This window comes from Symphalangus syndactylus, chromosome 1 (assembly GCF_028878055.3).
Source record: "Symphalangus syndactylus isolate Jambi chromosome 1, NHGRI_mSymSyn1-v2.1_pri, whole genome shotgun sequence".
NCBI classification, from domain to species: domain Eukaryota; kingdom Metazoa; phylum Chordata; class Mammalia; order Primates; family Hylobatidae; genus Symphalangus; species Symphalangus syndactylus.
The window spans coordinates 80,660,739-80,676,666 of record NC_072423.2 but is presented as its reverse complement, the minus strand read 5'-3'; the positions used below and the strand labels follow the sequence as shown (position 1 = coordinate 80,676,666).

Genomic DNA, 15,928 nt, shown 5'->3' with positions numbered 1-15,928 from the left:
TGGTGTGCAGTGGCATGATCTCATCTCACTGCAACCTCTGTCGCCTGGGTTCAAGCAATGCTCCAGCCTCAGCCTCCCGAGTAGCTAGGATTACAGGCACGTGCCACTGCGCCCGGCTAATTTTTGTATTTTTAGTAGAGACGGGGTTTCACCACCTGGCCAGGCTGGTCTTGAACTCCTGACCTTGTGATGCACCTGCCTCGGCCTCCCAGTGTACTGGGATTACAGGTGTGAGGCACTGCGCCTGGCCAGGGTTTGTCTTTTGAATGCTACAAATTAAACAAACATCATCAAAGTGAATGTGTTGTCACATAACTATAATTGGACTGCAATTCAACATTATGTCTGATTTTGAAATATTCTTGTTTTCTGGATAATAATGTGTGTCTCCTGGTTCTTTTGCTGGGATCAGTGGCCTAGTGCTAGGTAACCCTAGTCCTCATTAAGGGAGTCATTCTGTGTTACTTCATAACCACCTGTGGAAGAGAGAGACCTTTCATCCACTTTAGGACCAGGGAATGAAGCTCTTTTAAATTTTTTATCTTGATACAACCATGGTTTTATTTTTATGTCATGTTGCAGCTTTACCGATTTGTTACAACTCAAGCAAGGGCCAGCAGAAATTCTCTTTTGACAGATGTAATGGCTGCTTATCAAAGATTCTGTTCTCGACCCCCAAAAGGTAAATGCTTAGGTGTGGCTGTAGTGTTCTACATTCTTAGGTTGGGTCTTTTGTCTCATTCTGTAACCCATTCCCCTGCCTCCAACTTATGTCTGATTACAGCAATGAAGATATGTCATCTTCAAATGTAACACTTTTGTAGATAATGAAATTGATATGCAAAAAGGAGGCTTTTTCCTTTAACACTTCTGGGTTGTGAACTCTATTATTTAGACTTTGATGTACTTGTACACAAGAAATGTTATGCTTTTAGCTTGTGCTTTTTTTTTTTTTTTTTTTTTTTTGGAGACTGAGTTTCACTCTTGTCGCCCAGGTTGGAGTGCATTGGTGCTATCTTGGCTCACTGCAACCTCCACCTTCCAGGTTCGAGCAATTCTCCTGCCTCAGCCTCCCAAGTAGCTGGGATTACAGGCACCTACCACCACACCCAGCTAATTTTTTGTATTTTTAGTAGAGGCGGAGTTTCGCTGTGTTCGGCAGGCTGGTCTCGAACTCCTGACCTCAGGTGGTCTGCCCACCTTGGCCTCCCAAAGTGCTGGGATTACAGGCATGAGCCATCGCACCTGGCCAGCTTGTGCTTTTCAATGATGAATCAGCTGCTTTGAAAACGAAATGAACACAAAACCTGATGAATTTTAGTTTGAAGATAACTATTTTTTTTCCTTTTCTAACAGGATTTGAAAAATACTTTCCTAATGGAAAAAATGGAAAAAAAGGTAGTGAACCGAAAGAAATTATGGGAGAGAAAAAAGGTACCTTTTGACAATATTATATTTGAATTTTGTGTTTTCCCCTCATGTATTATGGTGATAGTTTCCACTGAACAAAGAAAAGAGTTATCAGGCTGGTCACAGTGTCTCACGCCTGTAATCCCAGACCTTTGGGAGGCCTAGGCGCGTGGATCACTTGAGCCCAGGAGATTGAGACCAGCCTGGGCAATGTGGTGAAACTCCGTCCCTACTAAAAATACAAAAAATTAGTTAGACATGGTGGTGCACACCTGTAGTCCCAGCTACCTGGGAGACTGAGGTGGGAGAATCACCTGAGCCCGGCAGTGAGCTGTGATTGTGCCATTGCACTCCAGCCTGGGCAACAGAGAGACCCTGTCTCAAAAAAAAAAAAAAAAAAAGAAAGTTATAGTAAGTCAGTTGTGAAGCTGTAGGTTGCAAGTACATATAAAATTCTACAGACCTTATGTTACATTTCACCTTAATTTTCTGTTGATATTTTCCTGTCATTTTGCAAATTGAAGTAATTTAAGGCTACCTTAGAGGTATTGTCTGGTCAAACTAAGCATATTTGGTAGATATCTGGCACATAATTTAAAACATTGAGAAAAATCTTAGAAATCTAATACATGCAATTTATTTGATACATATTGTGTTTAGGGCAGTGTTTTAAAAATTGCTCCTCAGAGCATTACCTCACCCTAGGGATTCGGAGAGACTTAATTAGAGCTCGGTGGCTGGGGGACTGAGTGGGCCTGCTGTGCCCATTTTGACTGACTTGCTTGCTTTTTTTGTTTTTTTTTTTGTTTTTTTTTTTTTTTTTTGAGACAGAGTCTCGCTCTGCCGCCCAGGCTGGAGTGCAGTGGTGCGATCTCGGCTCACTGCAAGCCCCGCCTCTCGGGTTCACACCATTCTCCTGCCTCAGCCTCCCCAGTAGCTGGGACTAGAGGCGCCCACCACCACGCCCAGCTAATTTGTTTTTTGTATTTTTAGTAGAGATGGGGTTTCGCTATGTTAGCCAGGATGGTCTCAATCTCCTGACCTCGTGATCCACCTGCCTCGGCCTCCCAAAGCGCTGGGATTACAGGCGTGAGCCACCACGCCCGGCCTATCCTTGCTTTTTAGGAAAGTGTAAAGAAAACTGTAATTCAGTTCTCTTTTTTTTTGGCGGGGGGGAAAGGGGTCTCACTCTGTCGCCTAGGCTTCAGTGCAGTGGCACGATCTCACTGCAACCTCTGCCTCTTGGGTTCAAGTGATTCTCCTGCCTCAGCCTCCACAGAAGCTGGGATTACAGGCATGCACCACCATGCCTAGCTAAGTTTTAAGAGATGGGGTTTCACCATGTTGGCCAGGCTGGTCTTGAACTCCTGACCTCATGTGATCCACCCGCCTCAGCCTCCCAAAGTGCCAGGATTACAGGCGTGACCACTGCACCTGGCCTCGAGGAGTCCATGTTTTTAAATGTACTTGTCATCTAGTTGGAGAGACAAATACATGCCCAAAGAATGCAAAGGAGTAAGAGCCAGGGGACATGAGGAGGGAGAAGCGCTGGTGTGGGCTGGTGACAGTCCCAGGGCTCTAGATTGGAGCAGCACCTACAGTTCTCCCAGTGCATGCTAGGTGGTCTTTGAGTCTTGGTGTGGGGGCCGAGTAATGATAACCCATACAAGCTTTTGGGTTGCTTTTGTGTGGACATTCCTTTCTCCCTGAATGGTTTGGAGTGTTGCACAGCTTTAGTGGTGTGCTTACTGCATGTTTCCCAGTCCTGGGCCTCACTGGGGGGACTGAGGCTTGTGCACATCATACCTGTCTCAGACTCCACTCGAGACAGAGGTGCAGAAGCCCCTCGTATGCAGCGCAGCGGGGTGAATGTGTCATGAAGCCACATGTTACATAGCCACTGAGGATGCTGGGTGCCTGTAGCCTCCCATCCTGCTACACTAGAGGGGTTGCTTCATGGTCACTGAAGACATTAGAAGTGTATTCGGACTGGGTGCAGTGGCTCATCTGTAATCCCAGCACTTTGGGAGGCCAAAGCCAGTGCATCACCTGAGGTCAGGAGTTGAAGACCAGCCTGGCCAACATGGTGAAACCCCATCTCTACTAAAAATACAAAAATTAGCCAGGCATGGTGGCATGATCCTGTAATCCCAGCTGCTCGGGAGGCTGAGGCACGAGAATCGCTTGAACCTGGGAGGCAGAGGTTGCAGTGAGCTGAGATCACGCCATTGTACTCCAGCCTGGGAGACGGAGTGAGACTCTGTCTAAAACAACAACAACAACAACAAGGACTGAATTACAGTTTTCCTTACATACATTTCCCTACGAAGCAAAGATGCCAGCTGAATATCAACTGTGGGTGTGTTTTTTTAGCCATTTGTCAAAACCATGGGCTTTCCTGCAGAAGAAAATGTTAACCATGTATGCTTTGTGGGAGTGGGAAAGGGAGTACTTACTTTTGTTTTGTTTTGTTGTTGCTGTTGCTTTTGAGATAGGGTCTTCTTGTTGCCCAGGCTGGAGTGCAATGATACAATCACAGCTCACTACAGGCTCAAACTCTAGGACTCAAGCAATCCTCCTGCCTCAGCCTCCTGTGTAGCTGGGACCACAGGTGCACACTACGATGCCTGGCTAATTTTTATTTTATTTTTTATTTTTTATTTTTTTTGAGACGAAGTTTCACGCTTGTTGCCCAGGCTGGAGTGCAATGGTGTGATCTTGGCTCACCACAACCTCTGCCTCCCAGGTTCAAGTGATTCTCCTGCCTCAGCCTCCCTAGTAGCTGGGATTACAGGCATGCGCCACCACACCCGGGTACTTTCGTATTTTTAGTAGAGACAGGGTTTCTCCATGTTGATCAGGCTGGTCTCAAACTCTCGACCTCAGGTGATCCGCCCACCTCAGCCTCCCAAAGTGCTGGGATTACAGGTGTGAGCCACCGTGCCCGGCCAGAGGCAGAGTCTTGCTTTGTTGCCCAGTCTGGTCTTGAACTCCTGGGCTCAAGGGATTCTCCTGCTTTGGCCCCCCAAAATTCTGGTATTACAGGCATGAGCCACCGTGCATGGCCAGAACACACTTAAAACTTTGAGTGGGGACTGAGGAATTTGCATCCCAACTCTGTGACTTATTCACTGTCCCCTAACACTGCCACCCATTATCCAACAAGTTACTTAAGCTGTACTTTCTCCCTCTGTGAAGGGTATAACAGTCCTATAATTTCTTGAGTTATTGGGTTATTGTGCATATTTCATGAGATGATGCAAGTATAGCCCTTGGGAGCCTCCCTGATTGGTAAGCTTTGTATTTGTATTCTTTCTCATAGTGCTTCACTTAGTAACTGATCAGTTGCCACAGTGTATTCTGCAACGAGTCTTTTATTAAACGGTATACATGAAGACATTGCTGAGAGAGCTAAAATCTTGCCGTGCTTCTATGTGTGCTCTTTGTTTATGAACAGAATCAAAGCCAGCCGCTACCACACGCTCTTCTGGAGGAGGAAGTGGTGGTGGTGGAAAACGAGGTGGCAAGAAAGATGCTTCTCACTGGTGGTCCAAGTTCCAGAAGGTTTGATGCTGTACATTGTGTGAATTTCGAGGTTATGATGGTGGCCCAGAGAAGGCTGGGAGGCATTAGTGTAGTGTTGGAGGGATTTGTGTCTCACAGAGCATAGATCGTATTGTGGAATTTCATTCTTCACAGAAGCTGTCTCCCTCTCTGCCTAGGGTGACATTCCATGGGACGACAAGGATTTCAGGATGTTCTTCCCCTGGACTGCTCTGTTCTGGGGTGGAGTCATGTTTTACTTGCTGCTCAAGAGATCTGGGAGAGAAATCACTTGGAAGGACTTTGTCAATAACTATCTTTCAAAAGGAGTAGTAAGTATTTTATGGGATTGGTGGCTGTTGTGGTTCAAAGGTGAAATTCATCAGATTAGACCAAGGAAGTGACAGTCAGCAGGTTAACCTGGCTCGTCCATTGTAAAATTATTACTTTCACTCAGATTTTTCTAATGCTGAGAAGTACTGCAACCAGAAAACCCGTGTTTTGACCTGGTGTCCTCACATTTACCCCCAAATTCTTTTATTTCACTACCTCCCAGAACTGGGTTTTGGAACCACTGCTTCTGACCATGGTCTTTGGCAGTCCTCTGCTTGTGCCCTTTTCTCACGTGCCCTCAGCTGCCCCTGCTCTGTGCTGTTGTGTGCCAGCCTCTGCCCTTGCTCTGTGCTGTCATGTGCCAGCCTCTGCCCTTGCTCTGTGCTGTCGTGTGCCAGCCTCTGCCCTTGCTCTGTGCTGTCGTGTGCCAGCCTCTGCCCTTGCTCTGTGCTGTCGTGTGCCAGGCTCTTTGGGCCCTCTGTGGGTCTTTACTACCTTTAGTCACCTGTGGGCGTGGCAGCTAATCAGCGTGCGTCGTCAGAGCAGTTGGGGCTCTAAGGGAGGGCCAGGTGGGCGCGTGGTCCCTGCCATTTCTCTGTCTGCAGAGCAGCCTTTGTTACTGCCTGCTGGGCTTGCCCATGTGTGACTATATTCACCACAACCAGTGGGAAATAAGTAAGACCATATTTCAGCATATTTAAGATGCTATTGATTGTAAGACACATGGTGTTTTATAAGTTGCTAAGACAAATCTAATAAGATGCTGATGAAATTATGACATGCCATCAATTGTAAAATGGATCTCCATTTCTGATGTTAAAATATGAAAAATGTGTGTCTTAGAATTGATGCAGTGGCCGGGTGTGGTGGGTCATGCCTGTAATCCCAGCACTTTGGGAGGCCGAGGCGGGTGGATCACGAGGTCAGGAGATCGAGACCATCCTGGCTAACATGGTGAAACCCCCGTCTCTACTAAAAAATAGAAAAAATTAGCCAGGCGTGTTGGCACGTGCCTGTAGTCTCAGCTACTCCGGAGGCTGAGGCAAGAGAATGGCGTGAACCTGGGAGGCAGAGCTTGCAGTGAGCCGAGATTGCGCCACTGCACTCCAGCCTGGGCAACAGAGTGAGACTTTGTCTCAAAAAAGAAAAAAGAATTGATGCAGTATAGTGATAGACAGAATTATGCCTGTTGTGTAGCCTTGGGGAAACCCCTTAACCTCTTAATACTTGGGTTTTCATCCATGAAATGGATAAAGTAAGACGACATTAATACTTACTGAGGTAGTGCAAAGAATTTAAATTCGTTCTAAAGGTTGTACAGGAAGGTAAGGATGTAAGAAATGGCTACCTACTCAAATGAGCAGCTGCTGTGCTAAGAGCTGAAGTTGACTGAGATTAACTTCAGTTTATGTTTCCCCTGGAAGTTGCAAACCTTCAGTGGACTCCAGAGTTCCAAAATGCTTACATCGGACAGATCCTGCCTGTAACATTGTCCTGTGCGTAGGGAGACGGGTTCCTGGTGTCTTCTTATGCCACCATCTGCCCAGAGTCCTTTTATCTAGTTGGATTTTTGAAACATGTTGATCTCATGAAAGTGAGGATCTTACATATGTAGTTCTCAGATGTAGTGGGGACTCCCACTCAGATGCTGCTCAGAAGCAGTGATCATCACGTGTGGACCGGGCTGCAGCCGTCCTTCCGATTGGGATGGCAGGTCCTCGAGGTGGCTTCTCCACAGCTGCAGCTCCTCCTGACCCTCTGCCTCTTTGGCATTAGTCTGCTGTCTCCCCAGCAGGTGTCTGTGGGGTGGAGCAGTGCCAATCATTCCTCTCTGACAGAGACTGCCTTTAAGAACAGTTGCTCCCCGATTCCAGCCCCTCTGGGATTGCTCTGGGACTCCTTTGCTTTTTGTTTTTCATTCTTGCCTTCCAGACTTGCTGACAAAGCAAGCAGTTAGAAATAAGCACATCCCAGAGTGCTCGTGCTCCTAAATCAGTTACAGTCCTTGGGATGTGGTGTTTAACAATGTTATTAAGAATCCTATGTAGGCTGGCCGTGCTGGCTCACAGCTGTAATCTGTGCACTTTGGGAGGCTGAGGTGGAGGATCACTTGAATCTAGGAGTTTGAGACCAGCCTGGGGAATGTAGGGAGACCCCATCTCTACAAAGAAATGTAAAAAAATTGGCCACTTGTGGTGACTTGCACTCTTAGTCCCAGCTACTCAGGAAGCTGAGGAGGGAGGATATTTTGTGCCCAGAGAAGTTGAGGCTGCAGTGAGCTATGATTGCACCACTGCACTCCAGCCTGAGTGAAATCCTGTCTAAAGACAAATAAAAAAAGGATCCTATATAATTAGGTGATTCAATTTTAAAAAAAGCTTAAACTATTTTATGTTTATAGAGTGACAAAAATTAAAAAGTCTCATACTACCAAATGTGGGTATGTCCTATAGAGCCATAGTCTATGTCCTATAGAACAATAATAATGTTTTGCTCATGGCAGTGTGAATTGGGGAACCATTTTGGAGAGCAATTTGGCAATATCTAGTAAAGTTGAAGGTACGTATACCCTGCAACACAGCCTTAGTGTGTCTATCTACAGGTGTGTTTCCTGGAGAAATTTTTTAAGATGTGCCCACAAAGGTAGATACGGGAATGTTCATAACAGCATTGCTTGTGAGAAGTGTGTAACAGCCTAGCTGTCTATTAACAGGAGGATGGATCAGTAACTTGGGTGTGGTCATAGCATGGCATACCCTGCAGCACGGAAGTGTGAGCTTGTGTAAACCTCACAAATGCAATGTTGGAGGGAAAAAGAAAGTTGTAGAAGGATACTTATATATAAAACAAGACCATTTTTAAAGTTAAAAACAGGCAGAAGGGAATGTGCATATTGTGTAGGGTTACCTTCATGTGTAATGCAAGTGCAAGGATGTGGTTTGGGCAATGCAGCCCCTAAATGAGAGCATAGCCCCCTTTGTGAGGGGCCGTGCCTGGGAGCTTCCGCAGAATTATAGGTGGGAACGTGGGGGCATCTTTATCTGATTCTTTATTCTTTCCTTGTATGGCCGAAACATCATATGCATTTTAAATGAGCTTAAAGGAGTATCTCAAGTATTTTCTGTGAATTTATGTGTGAATTTATTTTTAAAATTCTAGGTAGACAGACTGGAAGTCAACAAGCGTTTTGTTCGAGTGACCTTTACACCAGGAAAAACTCCTGTTGATGGGGTAAATCATTTTATTAACTGATGTGAATTAGTTGTAAATTAACATTTTCAGATTTAAAGCTGAAAGGAAAACCTGACTCATACCCTAGGAGTTATACTCACCGGATATATCAGAACTGGGCAGTGTGCAGGGGTGATCTTACTAACATCAGTGGAAATGGGAATGTTGTGTATGGATTATTGATGTAGGGATTGGGTCAGTGTTTTGTTTTGTTTCTGATAATCATTTTGACTACATTTAGAAGACAGTGAGTGAAATCCCAGTTTTCAGTATTCCAGAATAGTCTTTGACTTTTCAAGACTGAGAAGTAGTTATTTGATTAGGAAAAAATTAAAATCTCAATTGCCTATGTTTTGAGACAGCTTTTATCAAATTAGTTTAAAAGCATCCCTACCATCTCCCAACCATTTTGTGATATTATATTATTTTAATTTCTATTTGATTTCCTATTTTAAAAATAATTTGTATTTCCTCTCCAACCAGTCTGGAGTATACTTCCAGAGACCACAGAGAAAGCTGAATGCACTGAGGGAATTCTGGAGGGGAGGGGAGAGAGGTGAAGCTGAGGCTCCCAGGACTTGCCAGGCTCCCTTAGGATAATTGAGTTTAACCATTTTCTAGCCATCCCGCCTGGACAGGGCAACATTTAAGGACAACTAGAAGTGATGATGACCATATCTCTCTGTTTAATAACATGTCAGCAAATAGCAGAGTGTCTGTAAAGTCTTAGGGCTCTGGTGTTGCCCTGTGTTTAGGAAGGTATTTTAATTGTCTTGATTTCCCATTCCCTCTACCTAATGATGCAATGCCTATTAATAACCGTGCTTTATCCTCAGACTTTAGTGCTGGGAATTAAGTTGGCACTTTCTCATGAGGCCGGTAGGCAACGTGTGTTCCAGCACTGTGGGAAGCGCACACACACCCATCCCTCTGCTTCTGGGAGGGAAGCCTAGGGAGAAAGTAGGGATGCGTGTGAGATGTCTCTGCAAGGACGTCCTCTCACACATTGTCTATACGTAGCAAAAAATGAGAAACAACCCAGCGGCCCATGCCAGGCACTGGGTTAACAGGGAATCCTTGTTCCCTGTCTGTTTCCGGCTGAGCAGTTGTCCTTGGGGGCAGTGCCATCCCTAGGGGCGATTTGGACATTGGCGGGAAGTTGTTTTCCAGTGTTGGCATGCACAAGCATTTATGTGTTGAAATTCATACCATTGTATATAAAGTGCTTTCTTTGTATTTCTCTTTTATATTACAGTTAAGGTGTATATTGATTTCTTTTCAAAATTGTATTTCAAGATTGTAAAGGTGGTATTATACAGTCTTGAGGGACAGGCCTGAAATGCTGATGTTGTTTGTGTCTGAATATTGGGGTTATGGATGTCTTTGCTTTCTGTGTGGGCATATCCCGAGTTTTTACAGAGAGTGTATATTACCTGCTTACTAAAGACTTCTTGTTTTGAGCTTTCAGAAACAGATTTTCAGTGTCCTGCTGTGAATGGAGCAGCAGTATTAATCACTGTGCAGTGCTGCACACACACAGCCTTTAGCCTTACATCGAGTAGTAGGTGGCTTACCTTCTCTATGATAGTAGAGGAGGGCTTAATGCTTAAATGAGATAGGGTCAGTCAGTGGTGGTTTTCAAATTTTAGTGTGCATAAGAATTATCTAGAAAGCTATTAAAACTTGAGTCCTGGGACCCCATCCCCGCAGAGGTTCTTATCTAGATTGTGTTCTGGGAATCTGCATTTCTAACATGCTCCTGGGTGGCACCATGCTGCTGGTCCTGGGTTCACACTGCTTCTGTGATGGAAGCCAGGTGTTTGGCCCATTGCCCAGTTGATAGCAGGAGCTGAGTTAGGGAATGTTCCATCCTCTGTGGTTAATCTATTCTGAGCAGGTTTTGGGGCTTTGTAACCATGTGAATTTTGTATCTTTGTCAGTGAATAATTTACCAAATACTGTTATGTTGTTGTATAATATAAAACTTACTCTTCGTCTTTTATTTTTAGGTACTTGGAGAGAAATACCAAAGTAATGTTCCTCACTCAGTAACACTGGTGGGAAGGATATGCGATGACTTGTTGCTCTCTTATGAGGTTTTGTTTTTTTGTTTGTTTTTTGAGATGGAGTCTGACTTTGTTGCCCAGGCTGGAGTGCAGTGGTGCGATCTTGGCTCACTGCAACTTCCGCCTCCCAGGTTCAAGAAGTTCTCTGCCTCAGCCTCCCAAGTAGCTGGGATTACAGGTGCCTGCCATGGCTAATTTTTTTTGTGTTTTTAGTAGAGACAGGGTTTCACCATCTTGACCAGGCTCGTCTTGAAATCCTGACCTTGTGATCCACCCGCCTTGGCCTCCCAAAGTGTTGGAATTACAGGTGTGAGCCACTGCACCGAGCCTTGTTTTTTGTTTTGAAATGGAGTCTCGCTCTGTCGCCTAGGCTGGAATACAGTGGCACAATCTTGGCTCACTGCAACCTGTGCCTCCCGGGTTCATGCCTCCCAAGTAGCTGGGCCTATAGGCGGGTGCCACCATGCCTAGCTAATTTTTGTAGTTTTAGTAGAGACAGTTTGAGACCACGGTGGCCAGGCTGGTCTCGAACTCCTCACCTCGGGTGATCTGCCACCTGGGCTTCCCAAAGTGCTGGGATTACTGGCCACTGTGCCCAGCCTAATGAGTTTTATATCATAGACTTACTGTTTTGATTTTAAAAATACTTTTTTAAAAAAAGATGATTGCAGGTTAAAGGAGAAACAAAGTTTTTTTGTACTATAAAATGGAGCTAATACATGCACAGTGCTTGAAATGGGGTCTTCTAGCTAGTAAACTCCATAAATGTGAGCTGTTAAAATCAGTGTCCTCATGGTTGTGTAAAGGCAATGTGACATTGTGGTTAGGACACTGGTTCAGGAGCCAGACTGTCTGGGTTCAGGTCCCAGCCTCTTATTTCATGTGTGACCATGAGCAAGTTTTCCCATCTGTAGAATGGGAACAGGAGTCAGGGCTCATATTCAGTCAGTAGACACGCGTACAACAGGAAATAATTATGTGCTGGTTGGTAGAATAGCCTTGACCTGGCCCCTGAGGTGTCCCTGTGCTGGGCCCTGTGGGTCTCTGCAGCTCTAGGGAATAAAGAGGGATTGCCTGGCATAGCAAGGCACATCTGTTCCAGTTGCACGGTGGGGATGTGGTGTTCAGATTTTGAACATCGCCCCCAGTGATGGCACCTGCTTCTTAGGATGGTCCTCAGTATTGAATGAACTAATGCATCTAAAGGGCCCAGAACAATGCCTGGCACTTAGTACTTGCCTAGTAAACTTTAGCTCTTATCACTGTTTCACAGTAGTTTTAAATTTGGGAATAGGGAGCTAAAATACCTAGGAAATGGAGGAAGAGGGAAACAATGCATATTTATTTTAAAAAGGATTATGTTTTCAAATAGGCTTTTCATTCTGTTTTTTTGAGTTTATAATTTTAGAGCCACTGAGATATTGCTGCTAAAGAAATGCTTATTTGCCAAGAATTGCCAAGTGTTCTCAATGAGTGACATTTAATCACCACATTATTAAAGCCAGTCTTTTATTATTGTTTTTTCTTTAATTTATAAATTTTCAGTATTTCTGAAAAATTCTTAAAAAGTTGAACCCTTTAGTGAATTGAACCTTTTAGTTTGACTACACTCTTAGGATATTTGTTTTTTTGTTTTTATAGCAATACGTTTGGTTTAATATTGGCAGTGTGGACACCTTTGAATGGAATCTGGAAACTTTACAGCAGGAATTGGGCATAGAAGGAGAAAATTGGGTACCTGTTGTCTACATTGCTGAAAGTGATGGGTAATCTCAAAGATAATATTTTGGAGACTGTTTACTGTGCTGCCTGTGGTTCACTGTGTTCTGTCCCTGGGTGCAGGGCTACACATTATATTCTCAAACAGGCCTTTCTCAGTTTGGCCAGATTTTTAAAAAACTATTAGTAATTCACTAGTTTTTGCATGACTCATTCATTTTCTTTTTTTTTTTTTGAGATGGGGTTTCTCTCTGTCACCCAGGCTGGAGTGCAGTGGTGTGATCTTGACTCACTGCAACCTTTGCCCCCACCCCAGTTCACACGATTCTCCTGACTCAGCCTCCTTAGTAGCTGGGATTATAGGCTTCCGCCACCATGCCCGGCTAATTTTTGTATTTCTAGTAGAGGCAGGGATTCACCATGTTGGCCAGGCTGGTCTCGAATTCCTGACTTCAGGTAATCCATTTGCCTCAGCCTCCTAAAGTGCTGGGATTACAGTTGTGAGCCACCACGCCTGGCTTTTTATCTTTATTTTTATTTTTATTTTTGATTCATTCCCTTTCTACACATTTATACTTATCTTGATTAAGCAGTGGTTTAGGGTATTAACATTCAATGCATTGACCTTTGGTAGGATTTTAGCATAAAGAACCCCTTTGTATCAAAGAGTGCCATTCCCTTTGAACTATCATTTATGTTTACATTTCACAGTTTTCCAGGATTTTTAGGTGATTCTTCTCTTATCAGAACTTCTTCTTTGGGGGTTGTCTTTAATAAGACCATGTTAGTAACCCCACTTAAAGTCTGGGCAGATGCTCCATTTATTTCAAAGAGTTGGTTGCCGTGGAGCTTATTTGGGAATTCTGTTGCCTTTGAAGAACACTTGCAAGTTACCCTCCTTTGTATTAAGTGCAGAAGGTATACTTTGGTGTAGCTATATATATTTATATTGATATCTTGCACCACATGCGAAAGCTGGAGGTGAGCAGCCAGTCCTAACCCGTGTTGCACTGTGTGTCCCCAGCTCTTTTCTGCTGAGCCTGCTGCCTACGGTGCTCATCATCGCCTTCTTGCTCTACACCATCAGAAGAGGGCCTGCTGGCATTGGCCGGACAGGCCGAGGGATGGGCGGACTCTTCAGTGTCGGAGAAACCACTGCCAAGGTCTTAAAGGATGAAATTGATGTGAAGTTCAAAGATGTGGCTGGCTGTGAGGAGGCCAAGCTAGAGATCATGGAATTTGTGAATTTCTTGAAAAACCCAAAGCAGTATCAAGACCTAGGAGCAAAAATCCCAAAGGTAAAATGAACTTTTAGAAGATTAACTTTTCGAAGTGTTTCTTGATCTCTGAAGTTATAATTCTATGAAGTTTGATTACTTATTATAGATAGCTGTTTTGCTGTCCTTCCTCTTTCTCAGCTTACTAGGCTAGCCTCTGCCCAACTCGAGGATCGTTTTGGGTCAGTTGTTCTGTGTGAATGTGTCTTGTATAGTGTATGTATTCCTAAAAATATCTGTGCTACCTCCTCTTGGAAGACTTTCTTGATTCGTCTTCCCTCTCCCTCCAATCTGATTTAGGTGCCCTATCTCTCAGCAACTGTAGGCCCGCTTTAGCTCACTGACAATGTTTCCCTCTGCTGTCACCCAGTGTCCCTTCGAGGGATGTATGTGGACAGGACAGCTGTGCTGGCGCTGAGGTTCACGGCCAGTATGTGGAGAGGACACAGCACTCACCATCACCTCCCCCTTTCCAGCAAATACGCTCTTGCCTGCTGTGCTAGTGGTGGGCTGTACCCTACAGGGCTTGGTGCCCCTAGGGCTAGGCGTGGAACAGTAACTTCATATTTGTTAAATGGATCGGCTATTAAGTAAATGAATAAAAAGGTATAATTCTTTTAAAAGTCAATTAATAAATTTTACTTTAAAGGAATCCTTTGAAAGATAATCATTATTTCCTTGATTTTTATGTCTTGCTTCTATGGATAAAAGTCATATTTTATTAATTTATAACTTACTGTTACTTAGTACCCATTTGCATCACACCTAGCTGTCTCTACAACTTAATATAATAGGTGTGTAGGGCCAGGCGCAGTGGCTCACGCCTGTAATCCCAGCACTTTGGGAGGCCGAGGTGGGTGGATCACCTGAGGTCAGGAGTTCGAGACCAGCCTGGCCAACATGGTGAATCCCTGTCTCTACTACAAATACAAAAAATCAGCTGGGCATGGTGGTGTGCGCCTGTAATCCCAGCTGCTCAAGAGGCTGAGGCAGGAGAATTGCTTCAACCTGGGAGGTGGAGGTTGCAGTGAGCCAAGATCGTGCCACTGCACTCTAGCCTGGACAAGAGTGAAACTCTATCTCAAAAAAAAAAAAAAAAAAGTGTATTGTTTGAGCAAACACGTCTTTCTTTGTAGTGAAGTTCATCATTGGTCGTTAGATTTCTACTTCATTTGTGAAACTTTTAAAGAAGAAAATAAGCAAAATTTTAAAAATACCTTAAGGTTTTATTACAGAGCCTAGAAAAAATGTCATTTGACCATATTATCTACCTCCTCACAGTATTTGGATATGGTAGTGTGGTAGTATGTCTATTTGTAAATAAGAGAGGATACTGTTTGTGGGTAGTCAATGGAAATAAAAACAAATTCACAGTTAGGTTTTAAGTTGCATGTCCAACCATGCTAAAAATGTACTGATTTGTACATGAAAGTAGAAGTCAGAAGTTGGGTTTATTAATTATTCGAGCTCAAAAACCAATTTTACTTGTAAAGAGTAAAAGCATTTCATAAATCAGGAGTGTGGTGTTTGTGTCTTCTTGAATTATTTAAGTAAATCTTAGCAGATTTATTAGTATATTCCTAGCCTAAATCACCCTTTACATACTGTTAGACTAAAGGTCTAAAAATCAGCCCTAGGAAAAAAATGAAATATTTTAATTTCACATTCTTACCAAATTTTTTGAAACAAAATTACTTTTGATAATCTTTTTATTCTTACTAATATAAAAATGTTCTACCATAGCCCAGATGTTTAAGTAATATTTAATACATATCAATAACATTTAGAGACAGAGTTATATCTTGGAATTATTTGCAGATACACAATTTACTTTTCTGAAATTCTCATTAAATGTAATTTCTTTTTTCATATCTGAAGGATGCCATTCTCACTGGTCCTCCAGGCACTGGGAAGACGCTGCTAGCTAAGGCCACAGCCGGAGAAGCCAATGTCCCCTTCATCACCGTTAGTGGATCCGAGTTTTTGGAGATGTTCGTTGGTGTGGGCCCTGCTAGAGTGAGTCTCATTCTGTTCGGATGGTACAGCTTCCATACACCCACCACTTCCCCACAGATGGGGGCACTTGCTAGAGATGGCCCTTCCCCTTAGAGTGCTAGAGTGACCTCTCACCAGTCCCTGGCCTGAGCTCTCCTCCAGGCCTAAGCCTTCAGCAAGGCCTGTGACTTCCACCCCACCTTCCCTCGCACCAGCTAGGACTGCAGTCTGCTACCTATATTAGACCAATTTCAAGAATTGGCGGCTGGGCACGGTGGCTCACGCCTGTAATCCCCGCACTTTGGGAGGATGAAGTGGGTGGAACGCTTGAAGTCAGGAGTTCGAGACCAGCTG

General features: G+C 44.0%; 1 protein-coding gene across 1 annotated transcript in view; it reads left to right on the top strand.

Moving 5' to 3' along the window:
* The window catches only part of LOC129488393 (AFG3-like protein 2), a 41,305-nt gene that overhangs the window by 5,821 nt on the left and 19,556 nt on the right, over positions 1–15,928 (top strand). The window contains exons 5-12 of the mRNA XM_063638516.1: positions 583–682; positions 1,357–1,434; positions 4,868–4,974; positions 5,133–5,285; positions 8,446–8,517; positions 12,225–12,349; positions 13,327–13,600; positions 15,458–15,595. Coding sequence (XP_063494586.1) covers positions 583–682; positions 1,357–1,434; positions 4,868–4,974; positions 5,133–5,285; positions 8,446–8,517; positions 12,225–12,349; positions 13,327–13,600; positions 15,458–15,595 — 1,047 coding nt within the window. The remainder of the gene's footprint in view (positions 1–582; positions 683–1,356; positions 1,435–4,867; positions 4,975–5,132; positions 5,286–8,445; positions 8,518–12,224; positions 12,350–13,326; positions 13,601–15,457; positions 15,596–15,928) is intronic.